The sequence below is a fragment of the Colobus angolensis genome, unplaced genomic scaffold, assembly GCF_000951035.1.
Source record: "Colobus angolensis palliatus isolate OR3802 unplaced genomic scaffold, Cang.pa_1.0 Scaffold98, whole genome shotgun sequence".
Classification (NCBI taxonomy): Eukaryota; Metazoa; Chordata; class Mammalia; order Primates; family Cercopithecidae; genus Colobus; species Colobus angolensis.
In genome coordinates, this window is record NW_012123820.1 from 1,358,299 (window position 1) to 1,374,887 (window position 16,589).

General features: G+C 36.6%; 1 protein-coding gene across 2 annotated transcripts in view; it reads right to left on the minus strand.

Annotated features, from left to right (window-relative positions):
• The window catches only part of IFT57 (intraflagellar transport 57), a 69,615-nt gene extending 53,939 nt beyond the window's left edge, over positions 1–15,676 (minus strand). The window contains exons 1-5 of one of the 2 annotated variants that reach the window (XM_011932740.1): positions 15,217–15,676; positions 12,501–12,663; positions 11,605–11,723; positions 7,343–7,430; positions 404–472 (exon numbers count right to left, since the gene is read on the minus strand). In XM_011932740.1, the coding sequence (XP_011788130.1) occupies positions 404–472; positions 7,343–7,430; positions 11,605–11,723; positions 12,501–12,663; positions 15,217–15,428 (651 nt within the window). In that variant the 5' untranslated portion in view covers positions 15,429–15,676. Of the gene's footprint in view, positions 1–403; positions 473–7,342; positions 7,431–11,604; positions 11,724–12,500; positions 12,664–15,123 lie in introns of both variants that reach the window. The other variant, XM_011932739.1, reaches the window with a different exon arrangement.
• Between the last annotated feature and the right edge of the window lie 913 nt (positions 15,677–16,589).

Consider the following 16,589-nt stretch of genomic DNA (forward strand, 5'->3'; position numbering starts at 1 on the left):
AATTACTTATCTATATACCTACCAGTCTTAATCCATTTTATTTAAAGAGTTACAATTTAAAGATTTTCCTATAACCAAGATCATTAAATCTTGGCCTATTAAAATGGAAAATAACTTGAAATAGAATACTTGATGTCTTTTCATAATAAAAAATGCCACCAGGCAAATTATTTTCAGTCTGCATGAGTAGCACTGTGTCAATTTTCCATGATACAGACAGGAGGCTGCCTCACTCACTCCTCTGGGTTTCTACATTTGCTATAATTATAACATTTTATATATAGGAAAGCAATTTTGAGAGCTACTTTTCAAACGGCATACAAAACAATGGCCTCATTGAAATTTCCAGCAGAACATGTACATTGATTGCTTGTTGGTCCTGCATGTAGCTGATGAAACTTACCAAGTGATATGTCTGGGCCTTTAAAACATTGAGATCAATAAAGTTTTCTTCATTATCTGTCTCTTCTTCCTTAGAAAATAAACAAATTTTTAAAAAATTATTAAAAACTATAATTAAAAAATATATTTCCAGTTTTCACCTACATGCTATACTAGGCTATATCAAGCTTGATATAAAGACTAGTGTAGGAAAGAAAGGGTATTTAAAAGCCTAATGAATGTGTGCATAAAGTAGGGCAAAATATTATTAACAGTTCATCTGTTTTTTGAGGTTTTGATGGTATTACTACTTAAATAGCACCGTTTTTGCAGTCAATAAAGAAAGGAAAAAAACGGGGGGAGGGAAAGGAAGAGAGCCATTGCTATAGAACTACAGATAAATATAAAAACAGCAAGAAACAAACCAAGTGGCTGGCAAATTTGATATAAATAGAAGGAGTTAATGGATATTTTTGAGCAATAAGACTGAAATGGACAAAAATGAGAGGTTGACAGACAGAGAATATTCTCATTTGCTCTGACCAATCACATTGATACATATTTTTGACATCTCATCTCTGGTATGTTCAAGCTTGATAAAATAATGGTTACCAGTACTGGTTGGTCCATGGTACTTAAATCTATTACCAAGGATAGTTTAGGTGGGTGCCAAGCTAATCCTAATCTGTAGACCAATTGGATGTAGAGGGCAGGGGTAGAAAGTGACCCTTTGAGAACTAACTCCCTCCCCAGTATGCAGTAAATATGGAATCTGAGCAGGTTCTCTGAGCATGTAGGACAAAACATGAGCTCCCCTTTTTTTTATATGTCTTTGTGGTGACAAGTGACATAGTCAGTAACAAAAATTTAACAAGGATATTTCAACCTCAAGGACACGATAATAAAGACAATGGAACTGGGTCCTCAAGTCATGATTTTATAAAGAAAAAAGAGAATGTCAGTTGGTGAACACTTCCATATGTAGAACTGTACAAAGCTGTAGTAGATTTCAAAGATAATCCTTATCTTCAACCATTTATAAATATATAAGATACTGGTTCTCCAAGTGTGGTTCTGAAAGCAGCAGTAACAGCATCACTTAGGTATTCCTTAGAATGCAAATTCTAAGGCTCTATCCCATATCTCCTCAGAAACTATAGGGGCTGGAACAACTAAGGTAAGGTATGAGAACTATGCTAAACTTTGGAGAACCAGAAACATTTTAATAAAATAAGAAACAACATAAATGTAGATTCTATACACTCCAGTGACGTTTACTTTTTTTAGAGTGGGGCAGTAGAACAGAAATGCAGACAAAAGTGATCACTTTATATCTTAAAACTGAAGCAGAGGTATACACTTTTGACAAATGGCTTAGTCTAGTCTGTGTCTGCACTAGTAAGAGTCTACTTAACAACCAGAGTAAATGAGTGAAATGTCAATGATTCAATGCCCATGGGAGAAGAGACAAGTTTATAACGGTTTTACAATAACCTGATCAGTACTGTTTACATAGGCAATCAACAGATACTTGTTGAACTATACTGGACTGAACACTAATAGGTAAAAAGCTTTAATACTAGGTACTAGAATGAATCAACAACCAATATATGGTGCCGTTTCTCCCACAGCCAGGATTTACAGGTCCAGGAATCAAGGGGTGGAAATGGAGTGGAATCACTTGCTATTACCCCTAGTAGCCCACTGGCAAAATTCTTGCTTCCTGTTCCCATGATCTTATGCTTTGCTGGCTTAGGGGTCTTAGTTCCAAAAGGAAGAATTCTTCAACCAGAAGATACAACAACGATTTGATTGAACAGAAATTAAGACTGCCACCTGGCCACTTTGGGCTCCTCATACCTCTAAATCAACATGGCAAAGAAGGCAATTACTGTATTGGCTGGCATGACTGATCCTATTAACAGGACACTGGACTACTCCAAAATGGAAGGAAGAGTATTCTAAAATACAGGAGATCTTTTAAGGCATGGTATTATCATGCCCTGTGACTAAAAATCAACAGAAAACTACAACAACCAAATCCAGGCAGGTCTACTTAACGGCTCAGACACTTCAGCAATAAAGATCCGAGTCACCCCACCAGGTAAAGAACTATAACCAGCTGAGGTGCTTACTGAAGGCAAGGGGAATACAGAATAGGTAGTGAAAAATGGTAGTTATAAAAACAACTACAAGCATGTGACCAGTTACAGAAATAAGAATTGTGATTGTCATGAATATTTCCTAATTGTTATGAATATATCTGTATGTGTTTTTGTTTTCTTTACTCTTATTCCCTTATCATGTAACATAGATGTACTGACTTTATATCATAGTATTTAAGTATTATTACTTTTGTAATATTTAAGTGATATCAGGGAGAAGAGTAGATATCACTTATGGACTTTATCTCCTCTTCTGGAGAAGGAATTAGAGCAATATCTGTTGTATGCAGAGCAGTTATATTCTATTAGATGAAATTATAACCATGCTATGTATGGTCTTTATTTGAAGATTATGGTTTAAGAAGATGTATATGGGTGGTAAGGTGACATGGGGTCGACTTTTGATAGTTAATTTTATGTGTCAATTTGACTGAGCCACAAGGTGCCTTGGTGTTGGTTAAACATTATTCAGAGTGTGTCTGTGAGGGTGTTTCTGGATGCAATAAATAATTGAATCAGTAGACTGAGTAAAGCAGATTGTCATCACCAATGCGCATGGGCTTTATTCAATCCACTGAAGGGCTGAATAGAACAAAAAAGCTGAGAAAGAGAATTTATCATCTTTGCCTCATTGTCACTGAAGACATTAGTCTTCTCTTGCCCTCTGACTCAGACTGAAACAAACTATCAGCTCAGCTCTCCTGGTCCTCAGGCCTTCAGACTCAAACTGGAACTACCATCAGCTCTTCTGGGTCTCCAGCTTGATAACTGTGGATCTTGGGACTTCTCAGCCTCCATAACCATGTGAGCCAATTCCTTAGTCTTTTTCTATACGTGTGTGTGTGTGTGTGTGTGTGTGTGTGTGTGTGTGTGTGTGTACATCCTATTGGTTCTATTCCTCTGAAAAATCCAAACTAATTCATAGAAAAAGGATTAAGTTACTAAGTATTATTAAGAGAGCATTTAAGAGGAATTCAAATGTAAACAGGCTTAGAAAATTGTTTTGTTAAGCTATTAGAATACATGAGGATTCTAATTTCAGTAAGTCAGAAGGCAGTCAAAAATTTCCTACTATTAGTCTAATATGCCTTCTTAATTCTGACTGCCAATTACTATGGATATGATCATGTACAATAGGTGGGAATATTTTGTGTTATGACCCCAACATATTTATAAAAATAATTATTAATGTGTCCTAGCTTGATATGGGCAATCCAAAATTAAAGATTTCTAGTTTCTAGATGATTATAGCAGAACTTTGACTGTGAGAAATAATCTTTTTTTTTTTTTGAGACAAGAGTCTTACTCTGTTGCCTAGGCCGGAGTACAGTGGTGCAATCTTGGTTAACTGCAATCTCCAACTCCTGGTTCAAACAATTCTCTTGCCTCAGCCTCCCAAGTAGCTGGGACTACAAGCACACACCACCACGCCTGGCTAACTTTGGTATTTTTGTAGAGATGGGGTTTCATCATGTTAGCCAGGCTAATCTCAAACTCCTACCCTCAAGTGATCAGCCCACCCCAGCCTCCCAAAGTACTGGAATTACAGGTGTGAGCCCCCGCACCTGGCCAACCTTCACCATCCTTGAGCAATGGCACAAACTCAGACAACAGAATCATGTAATATCCCACCATCAAAAGGCTTCCTGGTGGTGACCCAGTCCACCTTAAAGAAAAGAGTAGAAGTAACAGAGGGCTCCTTAGAATAATATGATGACAATAAAGAAGAAAAGAAATTAAAGAGACATGATGCAAGGGAATGAAGAGCCTCAGGGCCAACCCCTTTGAGGAAGGCCTTCAGTTTACTCTTACGATAGTAGAAGGTCTTCACCTCATGGCTGGGAAGAAATGTGTGAAGAGGCTGCTTTCCAGTATATTTCTCTAAATTCACACCCCCAATAATGGTGCCTTGAACTTTAAAGGGTTCCCAGCTTTAAAATGAGCTATAGTTTCTAAATGTTACACAACAATGTGTTGACAGTTTGATTTTATGGTCAAATATTTAATGAGTATGTACTATGCACCAGGCCCTGCACAATACGCTGGACACACAACAATAAGAAAAATTACACATAGTTTCTGCCCTTGCAGATATTTTTCTTCTGACTAGTGGGTTTTTCTTTATTCCCCAGACTAGCAGTTTTTAGCTATATGCCTTTAAAGTTAAATATTAATGTACTAGAACCAGGTATCTGTTCATAAATTATTCATAACTATTAAATAGTTATTAAGAAGATGAGAGAATAAATAAGGTGAACAACTGGGAATATATGAGTACTTAATTTCTGAGCTTGAATGGAAAGATCTGTTACACAAAGAATAAAGTCTAAACTACTTTTCATGCCCAAAACAATCTGAACTCGGTCTATCTTCCCAGTTAATCTTATGCCACCCTCTCCCTCACGTAGGAGCTCTGGCCATAGTAGTTTTCTCTTAGTTCCTTGATGATGCTAAGCTTCTTCCTGCCTTCAAAGCTTTGGCATATGCTACACAGCCAGGGCCTTGCCCACTGCCTGCTACATAACAAGTGCTTAATAAGTATATGCAGAATGAATGAACATATCTTTGTCTTGACTTTCAAAATTCATCACATTAAAAAGTATCTTTCATATTGACAAGTTTTACAATGGTCTTTTTCCTTCTGTAAATAACAGTCATCTTTTTTTACATATATTGTTTAAATAAGGTTTATTTACATTGCTATTGAAAATACATGTTAAAACCTTAAAAATACAAAACATAGAAAACAATCATTCATAATTCTCCTACCCAAATATAATGAATGCTAATATATTTATTTTTACCATATTTTATGTAATGTTATAACAACATAAAATTTGGAATCCTCTCAGTTAATTCTATAGCATATAGTATAAGTTACATTCCCATGTCAATAACTTTGTATTTTTCTTTGTAAACTTTGTAAACTTTTTTTTTGTAGAGACAGGGTCTTGCTCTGTCACTCAGGCTGTAGTGGAGTGGCATGATCATGGCTTACTGCACTTTAAAACTCCTGGGCTCAAGCGATCTTCCCACCTCAGCCTCCTGAGTAGTTAGGACTACAGGCATGCATCACCATGCCCGGCATTTTTTTCTTTTTTCTTTTTGGTAGAGATGAGGACTCATTACATTGCCCAGGTTGGTCTCAAACTCCTGGCCTGAAGCAATCCTCCCACTGCTTCCCGAAGTGCTAGGATTACAGGTATGAGCCAGTATGCCCACCCAACAATTTTTAATGGTGATATAGTTTGGATATATATGTCCCCTCCTTTGTCTCTGGTCCTTCTCCCTTCCTCTGCTCCTTCTCTGGTCATGTGAGATGCCTGCTCCCACTTTGTCTTACCATGGTTGTAAGCTTCCTGAGGCCCTCACCAGAAGCAGATGCTGGTGCTACACTTCTGGTATGGTCTGCAAAACTGTGAGCCAAAATAAACTTCTTTTCTTTATAACTTACCCAGCGTCTCAAGTATTCCTTCATAGCAACACAAAATGGACTAATACAAATGGCTTTATAATATTTTATTCAGATAGCATCTAATCTATTTAATGGTTATTTTTCAGTATTTGCTATTAAAATTTTGCAGTGATTAAAACCTCCATAGCATATACTAACTTAAATTCTATACTAACTTCAATGCCAAATTTCAATTACTTATGTTAAACTAATTATCTATTGATTTTAAAAATTACCCAAAAATTTTAGTTGATTTATGACAGCAAAATATAGTTGACCCTTGAACAACATGGGTTTGAACTGCATGGGTCCACTTAAACACAAATTTTCTTTCATTTCTGCCACCCCTGAGACAGCAAGACCAACCCTTCCTCTTGCTCTTCTTCCTTAGGCTACTCAATATGAAGACAGGGAAGATACTTTTATGATTATCCACCTCCACTTGATAGTATATATGTTTTCTCTCCCTTATGGCTTACTTAGTAACATTTTCTTTTCTCTAGCTTACTTTTAGTGTAAGAATACAATATATAATACATATACAAAATATGTGTTAACTGTTTATGTTATTGGTAAGGCTTCAAGTCAACAGTAGGCTATTAGTAAAGTTTTTGGGAGTCCAAAGTTATATGTGGATTTTCAACTGTGTAGGGACTGATGCCCATAACCCCCACATTGCTCAAGGGTCAGCTGTATACTCTAAAGTTGTTTTTTCCCCACCATTTCTGCTTCAAATCACATGTATACTCCCTAAAGTACCAGGGTCAATCTAATTCAAGTTCTGAGAACTATCTTGAGAAAAAGTTCTTTTGTCTCTGTCATCTTTAGCTACACACTATGGATGGCATATAAAACATATAAAAAGGCGCAGATTCTGCCAAACAACTTAAATAATGTTGATTATTTAAAAGCATTAAAAAAATTCCTATTCATCCTAATTGTAGATGAATAAAGGAATTCCTTAGAAATAAATGGTATGCATATAAAGCAGAATTTATTAATCCTAAATTCTTTTGTTCTGTTTTAAATTATTTATTAGTCACAGTCTATTTAACATCATGAAGGGTTGTTATTAAAGTATTTACTCATATAACTAGTGGTATATATTTCCCTGAAGAGTTTAAGAACCTCTGCTAAAATTCAGACCTCAATCATTAGAGAATACAAACATTAACTTAATCAAAAGTCTAAATGATGATACTCGGCACTGTATTTAAAAGCTTTTCTTCTTTAGAAACAATGAAATAAAATATATTCCAGATAATGGAAGTCTGGGGGAAATTAAGAGAATGGAAAGTGGTCGAAAGGTGAAAATGAACAGAAAGTTCAGCTACACACATACCACAAATTCTTCATCCACTTTATTTAATGTTAATTCTGCATCATCTTCTGCAACAGTTTCTTCTAATTCTTCTACTGGGTATATTGGTCTAAAATAATAAGGTTAAACATGAGATGGTAAGTTTAATATTTAGTAAGACAAAAAATCATAATGCAAATATTATCTCTTCTACGCCAGGTTTTGTCCTTTTTCACTCCACTTCCATAATCACTGTTAAATGTTTCATGTATTTTTCCTAAAACTTTCTATGTAAAAAGCAAAAGTGGTTATCTTCAAATTTATAAAAAAATGAGACGATACTATGCATGGTGTTACCCAATTTAATGCTTCTCACCAATACACCATATTTAAATACATATGTATTTCTCATTATGTTTTACATACCTGCACTGTATTTCATTGAACAATCAGTACCATAATTAATGTAACTGGCAGCCTATGACTGAACGTGGAGGCTTCTAATTATTTTGCTAGACAATATTGCAAAGATCATCTTTGTACATTTATCATTACACATACGGCTCAGAATAAATTTGTTCAAGTGAAATAGCTGGGTAAACAACTTTGTACATGTTATTGTTTTGCTATACACTGCCAAAATTGGCTTCCAAAATGTTACCCTAATTTAGACTCCAAACAATACTGAAGGAGAGTGACTCCATTTCCATATATTCACCAATATGATAAATAATACAAACTTTAATTTTAGCACATCAACCACGTGAAAAAAATCTCATTCTTGTTTTAACTGCATTTCTTTGGCATGAAAGTGATTGAACATCTTTTCATATTTTAATTGGTTATTTGCACTTCTTTAGTGGTGAAATGTCTATTTATACCCTTTATTTTTTGGCTTTTTGTATACTAAGAAAATTAATGTTTGGCTAACCTTTCAAAAATTATTCCCCTAGTGTATTACTTAGAATCTTGGCTATTCAAGATTGTTACAGTTCTTATTAGATAGAGTTGGTAACCTTTTCTTGCACAGACCCTAGCTTTAACATCATACATTTGAGGCTTTCTGTCGTACTACAACCCCTATACTCCTCTGGTCTTTTAATACTTCTATAGTTTTACTTTTCACATTTACACCTTTGATCAACCTGAAGTTTATTTTAACATAGGTAATAAGAAGGATTCCAGGCCGGGCGCGGTGGCTCAAGCCTGTAATCCCAGCACTTTGGGAGGCCAAGACGGGCGGATCACGAGGTCAGGAGATCAAGACCATCCTGGCTAACACGGTGAAACCCTTTCTCTACTAAAAAATACAAAAATCTAGCCAGGCGAGGTGGCGGGCACCTGTAGTCCCAGCTACTCAGGAGGTTGAGGCAGGAGAATGGCGTAAACCCGGGAGGCGGAGCTTGCAGTGAACTGAGATCCGGCTACTGCACTCCAGCCCGGGCGACAGAGCAACACTCCGTCTCAAAAAAAAAAAAAAAAAAAAAAGGAGGATAGGAGGATTCCAGCTTTCTTCTTATTTCCAAAATGTAATTAGTGGTCCTAACATTAAACTTTGAAAACTCATGTATTCATCAAGATTAATGACACATTTCCTATATTAAAAGTACTCAAATGTATTTGGGCTTATTTATGAAAACTTATTTTTTTTTCCTTTTTTTATCCAGTAACAAAGCTAGAGAGAAAACCTGTATTAAAAACTTCTACCTGGCTGGGTGTGATGGCTCACATCTATAATCTCAGCACTTTGGGAGGCCAAGGCGGGTGGACCGCCTGAGACCAGGAGTTTGAGACCAGCCTGGGCAACATGGCGAAACCCCGTCTTGACAAAAAAAATTAAAAATTAGCTGGGAGTGGTGGTGTGCACCTGTAGTCCCAGCTATGTGGGAGGCTGAGGTGGGAGGATTGCTTGAGCCCAGCAGGCAGAGGTTCATTCTAGCCTGGGCAACAGAGTGAAACCCTGTTGTAAAAAATGAAAACCCACGCCTCAATCATGTTAACAGAATACAAAAATCAACATTTACTATTATGCAAAATACTGTGAACTAAATCAATCATCTTAAATAATAAATTTCCTAATTTTTCATTAATTAGAAAATATCTCAAAGGCCATGTTCTTCCAGGATTCATTTTGACATTTAGAGATATAAAAAATTCATCTATATGTAATGTCTATCTCATTAACATGTTACATAGCTGATATATTCTCTAATGTTGACTACTTTTCAACTCCCTCCTTTTATTCCTCATTTAAACATAGTCCTTATAAGTTATCCAAGTCACAGTGTCTTCAATAAATGATGCTAAAAAACAAAAAAAGAAAAATAAACAGTAATGGGAAAACTGGATATCTACATGCAAAAGAATGAAACTAGACTCCTACCTCTAACCACTTATAAAAACCAACTCAAAATGGATTAAAGACTTAAATATACAATCTGAAACTGAAACTACTAGGAAATGTGGGAGAAAACACTTCAAGACTTTGGCCTGGGCAAGAATTTTTTGAATAAGACCTCAAAACCACAGGCAATAAAAGCAAAAATAGACAAACACGATTACATCAAACTTAAGGAAACAATCAAAAGAGTGAAGAGACAGCCCACAGAATGGGAGAAAATATTTGCAAACCACCCATCTGACAAGAAGTTAACATCCAGTATGTATAAGAAACTCAAGCAACTCAATAGCAAAACAACAAAAACTAGTCCAATTTTTAAAATGGGCAAAAGATCTTAATAGACATTTCTCAAAAAGTACTATAGAAATAGCCAACAGATATATGCAAAAATGCTCAACATCACTAATCATCAGGGAAATGCAAATCAAAACCACAATGAGATATCATCTCACCCCAGTTAGAATGGGGATTACCCAATCCCTCACCCCTCAAAATAACAAAGGCTGATGAGGATATGGAGAAGGGGGTATCCTTTAACACTATTGGTGGGTATGTAAATTATTAGTACAGACACTGTGGCAAACACTATGGAGGTGCCTCAAAAAAACTAAAAATAGCACTACTCAATTATCCAACAATTCCACTACCGATTATATATCTGAAAGAAATGTAATCGGTATGTTAGAGATATCTGCACTCCCATGTTTATTGCAGCACTATTCACAATACTCAAGATATGGAATCCAACCTAAGTATCCATAAAAGGTTGAATAGAAAAAGAAGATGTGGTATATTTTCACAGTGGAATACTATTCAATCATAAAAGAGAATGAAATTCTGTCATTTGTAGCAATCTGTATAAGCATGGAAGACATTATGTCAAGTGAAACAAGCCAGGTACAGAAAGATAAATATAGAAGTAGAGAGTATAATAGTGGTTACCATAGGATGGGAAGGGTAGGGGGAACGGAGGATGGGGAGAAGTTGATCAAAGTGGGTGAGTACAAAGTTACAGTTAGAACGAATAAGTTCTAGTGCTCCAATGCACAGTAGGGTGACTACAGTTAACAATATTATATATTAATTAATAATATATATTTGAAAATAGCTCAAAGAGATTTGGAATGTTCTCACCACAATAAAATGATAAACGTTTGAAATGATGAATGTTAATTTCACTAATTTGATCATTGTATATTGTACACATGTATCAAAACATCACATTGTACTCCAAAATTTGCACAGTTATGTGTCAATTAAAAACAAAACTAAAAAATAAATTATCCAAATTACAATACATAGGCCAGGAATAAGATGTGCTGAGAAACAAAGGAAGAACAAAGGAAGTGCAAAACAGAATAGTGTTTGAGATATTACACCACAACTTCTGGTGAATTTAGAATATATTAGGCTATGAATTTAGTAGTTTTTTAAAATGCTAAATACAGCAGCACATCTCATAACTTATTTTCTCTTGACATTTAATAAAGTATTATGCACCATGTAGTCATTCTTTATATTGTACTAAATAATAATGTTTGGATTGAAGCATATGAAATTGCCATTTTTTTAGTTTAAAAATAGATGAATACGAGTAATTTCATATGGCTCATCCCAATGATAACCAGAATTTACAAAGATATACAGTCACAGTTAAACCTTCAATAATTACATATTTGAACAGGGAAGGGGCACAATAATATGTAACACATCAGAATTAGTTTTGAAGACATCAGACATTCTAATTTTGTCTATACTGGCTTTTCTTAATTATCTGTGGCATTTTCAATTTAAAATAGTCAAAAGGAAATAATTCTTTTATGTTCAATTAAATAGCTCTGCACCCTCAGAGGAAAATGCTATGCACATAAAATTACTATTATCAGGTTGGGTAATTTTTTACCTTTTCCAGGTGAAACCAATATATTTCAATGCTTCTTCAGCTAAGCAATCAAGAACATAGCATACATGTTCTCCATAACCTGACTTTAATTTTGAAGGAGGAAAATCTGCAGTTCTCCCCTGAAAAACAAAAGAAAAAACAGGGTATTATTTGTCAGTTATACTCCAAATGTCAAAATTTAAGCAAAGAACCGCTGAATGGATGTATCACTTTTCTTTCAAATGATTTACAATAACTGTAATTACATTGCTTCATAGAATTCCATTTCAAGTCTTTTTAACCTATTGATACATAAAAATACTGAAAATAAAGATTTTTATTGTTAAATGTATCAAATTAAAAGGCAGTAACATCATAGCAGCAGAACAAATTATTGATCTTATTAGAGTGAAAAGAAACCAGTAAAACTATTTAAATAACTATGTTAAGGACAGAATGATTCACTTGTCAAAAATTAATAACATTTGTGCCAAAAATATCTTACTGCCTGCCCAGGAAAAGTCAGAAATGAAAAAGCACAACTGCTATCATGGTCTTAAGTACAAGTTCCCTTTCAGAATATAAAGTGTTTTGACTTTGTAGGGTATAATTTTTAATTATCATTTTTTACATCAAGAATTAACCATTCCAAAATTTACCTCTCAGATATATCAAGATTTTATATATATATATATAATGTATATATTACTTTGAGCTAATAAAGAGTATATACTGAACATTTTCAGAAGTGACATTAATGTTATAATACAAACTATTTTAAGGAGGTTTTACCTGAAAATAAATTCATACTTATATTTACAGAGGAGTCATCTAAATGGCTAGCATTTGTTATTAAATTATCAGTGTTAAAATTCATAACTTAAGAACATGGAGAAAGAAGGGTTGTTTACACTTACAAACGACCGAAGCTCAGATAATATGTTAGATATCGTGGCATTAGGGTCATCATATTCTTGAGGCTGCTCAAAGGGACGTCCTGCTTTATTAATCAACCAAGCAGCAAGAGTACAAAACATGTAGAACTGTTCACCAGGGTTGGTAGGCAGTGCAAAATAGTGTCTGTTTCAAAACAAGGAGGAATGGGGGTGTATGTGAAATAATGCAAGTAAGTCTATAATAACTAATAGGGCCGAATTCACAACTGTCCAGCAATCTTTCTTCCCCCCAAATGGGCATCAAATCAAAAGGCCTCGATAATTCACCCTTTCAAGTTTCCAGTAATCCACAGCACTCACATTAAATTTTTTAAATCATCAGGATTAGCGCAATTACTACTGTACCCAAAATATTAGATCAAAGACCTTACACCGGCGAAATGTAGTGCATGTTAGAGTACAGAGCATGTAGAGTTTTTGCCAAAATGATTTAAGTGTCAGTAATAATACGTTAGTACCTTATTAATGAAAATGGTAATCTGGAAGAACCTCAGAGTTTAAAAGAGATCTCAAAAGATTACTCATTATGCATTTTTACTCTTTCTAAACTATCACCTATGGTAAACATTTGTTTTTATCTTGGCTGCATATTCAATCACCTGAGGAGCTAATAAAAATACTGGTACTTGGCCAAACATTGCTTCTTCCCTCATGAATGAATTAAATCAGAACTTCAGTGAGTGCAGACCCAGTATGGGGTATATTTCAAAAGCTTTCTACATGTTTATAAGGTGTAGTCAGGATTAAGAAACTGTGAATGTCACATCACCAATCTAAAAAACGTCTGTGGGCTCTTGCTTAATCCCCTGGTCTACTAAACACAGTTCTACGAGGATCAGTATGATTGATACCTAAACATTATAGGAATAAAACTCACTAGCAACAACATTCAAGTCAGTTTAATCAAAGATCTTATTTTTCTTGTTCATGTGTAGCTATCATTATTATGTTTGCAATGTATTTACAACTATTATAATCATTGTCATAAAAATCAGTTGTGTACTCCTTCATGTTTCCCAAACTTTATCCTGCAGGATAAGTGTAAATGTTCTGCAAGATAACAGAAAGCTGGGAAGAAAAAAGGCCATGAAGTCCTTCCAGGTATATGCTCACTATCCTTTCAAAGCAGCTACCCACCAAAAAGTCATCTTTTCCTTATTGGCAGATAACTTCTCTAGGGCAGAGGAATGAACACCAATAGATACTGTAAACCTAGGACAGTGGTTCTCAAATATTAGTGTCCATCAGAATCATCTGGAAGACTTACTGAAACAGACCACTAGGCCCCATCCTTATAATTACTGAAAAGGTAGATAGACCTGGGAAAGGGTCTGAGGCATTTCAGGTCTAGTAAGTGCCCAGGTGATGCTGATGCTGTTGGTCTGGTGATCACACTTTGAGAACCATTAGACTAGGATATTCCCACACAAATCCATGATTCCAAGTATCCTGCTGAACCCCTGAAGACACAGAGATGACATCAACAGAATCTTAAGGTCATTTTCTTTTCATTTGAAAAATACACTTGGAAAAAAATGCATTTTTATTAATACAGGAAATGTTGGTTGTCTATACTATCCTGATCGATTCACTTTAATAATCCCAGGACTACCTTTTCTAACATGGATCAAGCAACACTACTTTTTTCCTTTATCTTTTCTCCGACTATGTACTAATTTAATATGAACAGTTTACATAAAGCCTACATATCTTTCAATTCAATTTATTGGAAGAGAGCAGTGGAATGAGATTAAAACTATCAAGGGAAATTATTTGAGCCTGGCTGTAGACATTAAGTACTATAGATTCTTAGCATTGATTGCCTTTTATGGAATAAAATAAATGTAAGTATTAAAGTGAAAGAAAAGCTATAAAACTGATTTATCTGGCTAAGCTACAGTGATTTGAGGAGAAGGTCCTAGCCGACCACTACCCTCAGCAAGTAATGGCATTGCTTTCAGGATATGTTGGACTTCTCCCCCACCAGAACAAGGGTAGAACTTTAGGTTCTATGATCGGGGGACAATTCAATAGTTGTCATTCGTCTTTTCCACTTTTCAGTTTCTGAGAGTATGGTTATTGCAAAGGCAGAAGTCTTTTAAACCATAGCAAGTAGTTAACAAATGTACTAGCCGCATTTAAAGTGCTCCTTAACAGGGTCGTAAGTACCCACGGTCCCCAGTTGTATAAACAGGGTCATAAACAACAACGACAAAAAAAACCCCAAACTAGAAAAAAAGCCTTAAGTGATAATGGCGTTCCTCTCTGGAGACGAGATTTTGGGCGGTTTTATAATTTTTCTAGACATTTTCTTGTGTTTTTCTGAGTTTTCTACAATGAGTATTTGTTTTATCTTTACAATCAGAAAATATAGTTTGTGTTTTGTGGTAATGTGTGTGTGTTAAAAAACAACAACAACAAAAAACAGGGAAGCTGTCTTCCAATCCTTTCCGCCGTTCCAAAACTTATTTATTCTCTCTACAAAAATACCAGGTTAGGGCTGCGTGAGCTCCACGGACCTCCCCGGAGTTTGGAGTGAAGTGCCCTTCCCTGGCTAGGAAGACGGAGGCAAGGAACTGCTAACCCGCTCTCACGGAATTGGTTCCCAGCAGGACCACGGAGGGCGTCTCCCTGGAGGCTAGCAGGCACCCAGGCGCTTGGGGACACCGGCACCCACCTGGACGGGGCCTTCAGGTTGCTCTTCCGGGGGAACTCCTCCTCGTAGCGGAGCAGCTTCAGCTTCTCCACCAAGTCCTCCATCACCACGAACATGTGGTAGGCCGCGCCGGGCCCCCTCTCCACGACCACTTCCCCGGTCCCTTCGCCACGGGACCTAGGCACCCCATCTTCCAAACCCGACGTCGTGACGACGGCCAGGTCAGCAGTCATCGCAGTACGGAGAGAGTGCAGCGCGGGCTCAGGCCCACAGACCTCTGCGGCCTAAGCCGCCAGCCCTGCAGCTGCCAGTACAGCCACGACCGGTTACCAGGCGACCACCGGACAACCCGTCACCAGGGAAACTAGACTCCCCCTCCTTCCCTCCAATCAGGGCGGCTTTTCTGAATGACGTCGCCCGTGGCCCGCCTCTTGCCCTGCCTCTGCGGAAATGGTGGTCGGGAAGCAGCACCGCCCCTCATGGAGGTGTGGCGTTCGCGCCCCACTCCCCGCTGCCTCTCCTCCCTCGGCCTCTGGAAGACGGAGGAGAGGCGGCTAGTGACTCTAAGCTGGCTTGAGGTGTGTTGGACCTGGTGGTTGCTACAGGCAACTAAGCGGGCATCTGGGTCAGCTAGTAGCTGTTAAAAAGATTAAAGGGAGGTGAAGACGTGCAGTATTGAAGGGTGCACTGGCCCACTGATACCTTGATTTTCTCAGAATTGAAAAGTTGTTCATAGTTGTAAAGATAGTCAATACCATAGGTTTCACTTTTACTGCAGGAACTTTCCAACAAGAGGTTTCTCTCGTTCTTTCTGTTTTTAATTTTTTCTTTCTCTCACTAGGCAATGCTGCACATAACAGTATACTGTAAAGCTTGAAGTACTGTATTACATTGCCTGGCTATTACTCCAGTGCTAGGAAAGTGGTTAGAAGGATGAGGAAGAAGACAACGAACAAAAGGAGGCATTTGGGAGGCTTTATTTTACTTCAAAAACAAGAATACTAAGCTTCCATCCTGCTGCTTAATCTGTTTCGAACCCATTACATGTAGTATAAAGATTTTGGGTACTTCGTTAAATCCAGCACAATAGAGATGATCTTAAAAGGAATTTCCCTGCCCTAAAGCTCTAAGTGTGGCTAAAGATAGGGTATTACTACTGTATTCTGCAGTTATTGACCTAGAAAATTCAAGAAAAGGTACATAACTGACCACAGAAATGGCCCAGCTTTACAGTTTTCAAAAGGATTGTGTATCGGGCAATTTTCTTAACAGTTGCAAAAAATGAGGTAAGTGGTGGATGCCTGGTAGTTTTTTGCAAAACTTAATACAAGAGATTGAACATATGTTCGTGTTTGTAACGTGACTTTCAAGGCCTCACTGATCTCTTGTATCTG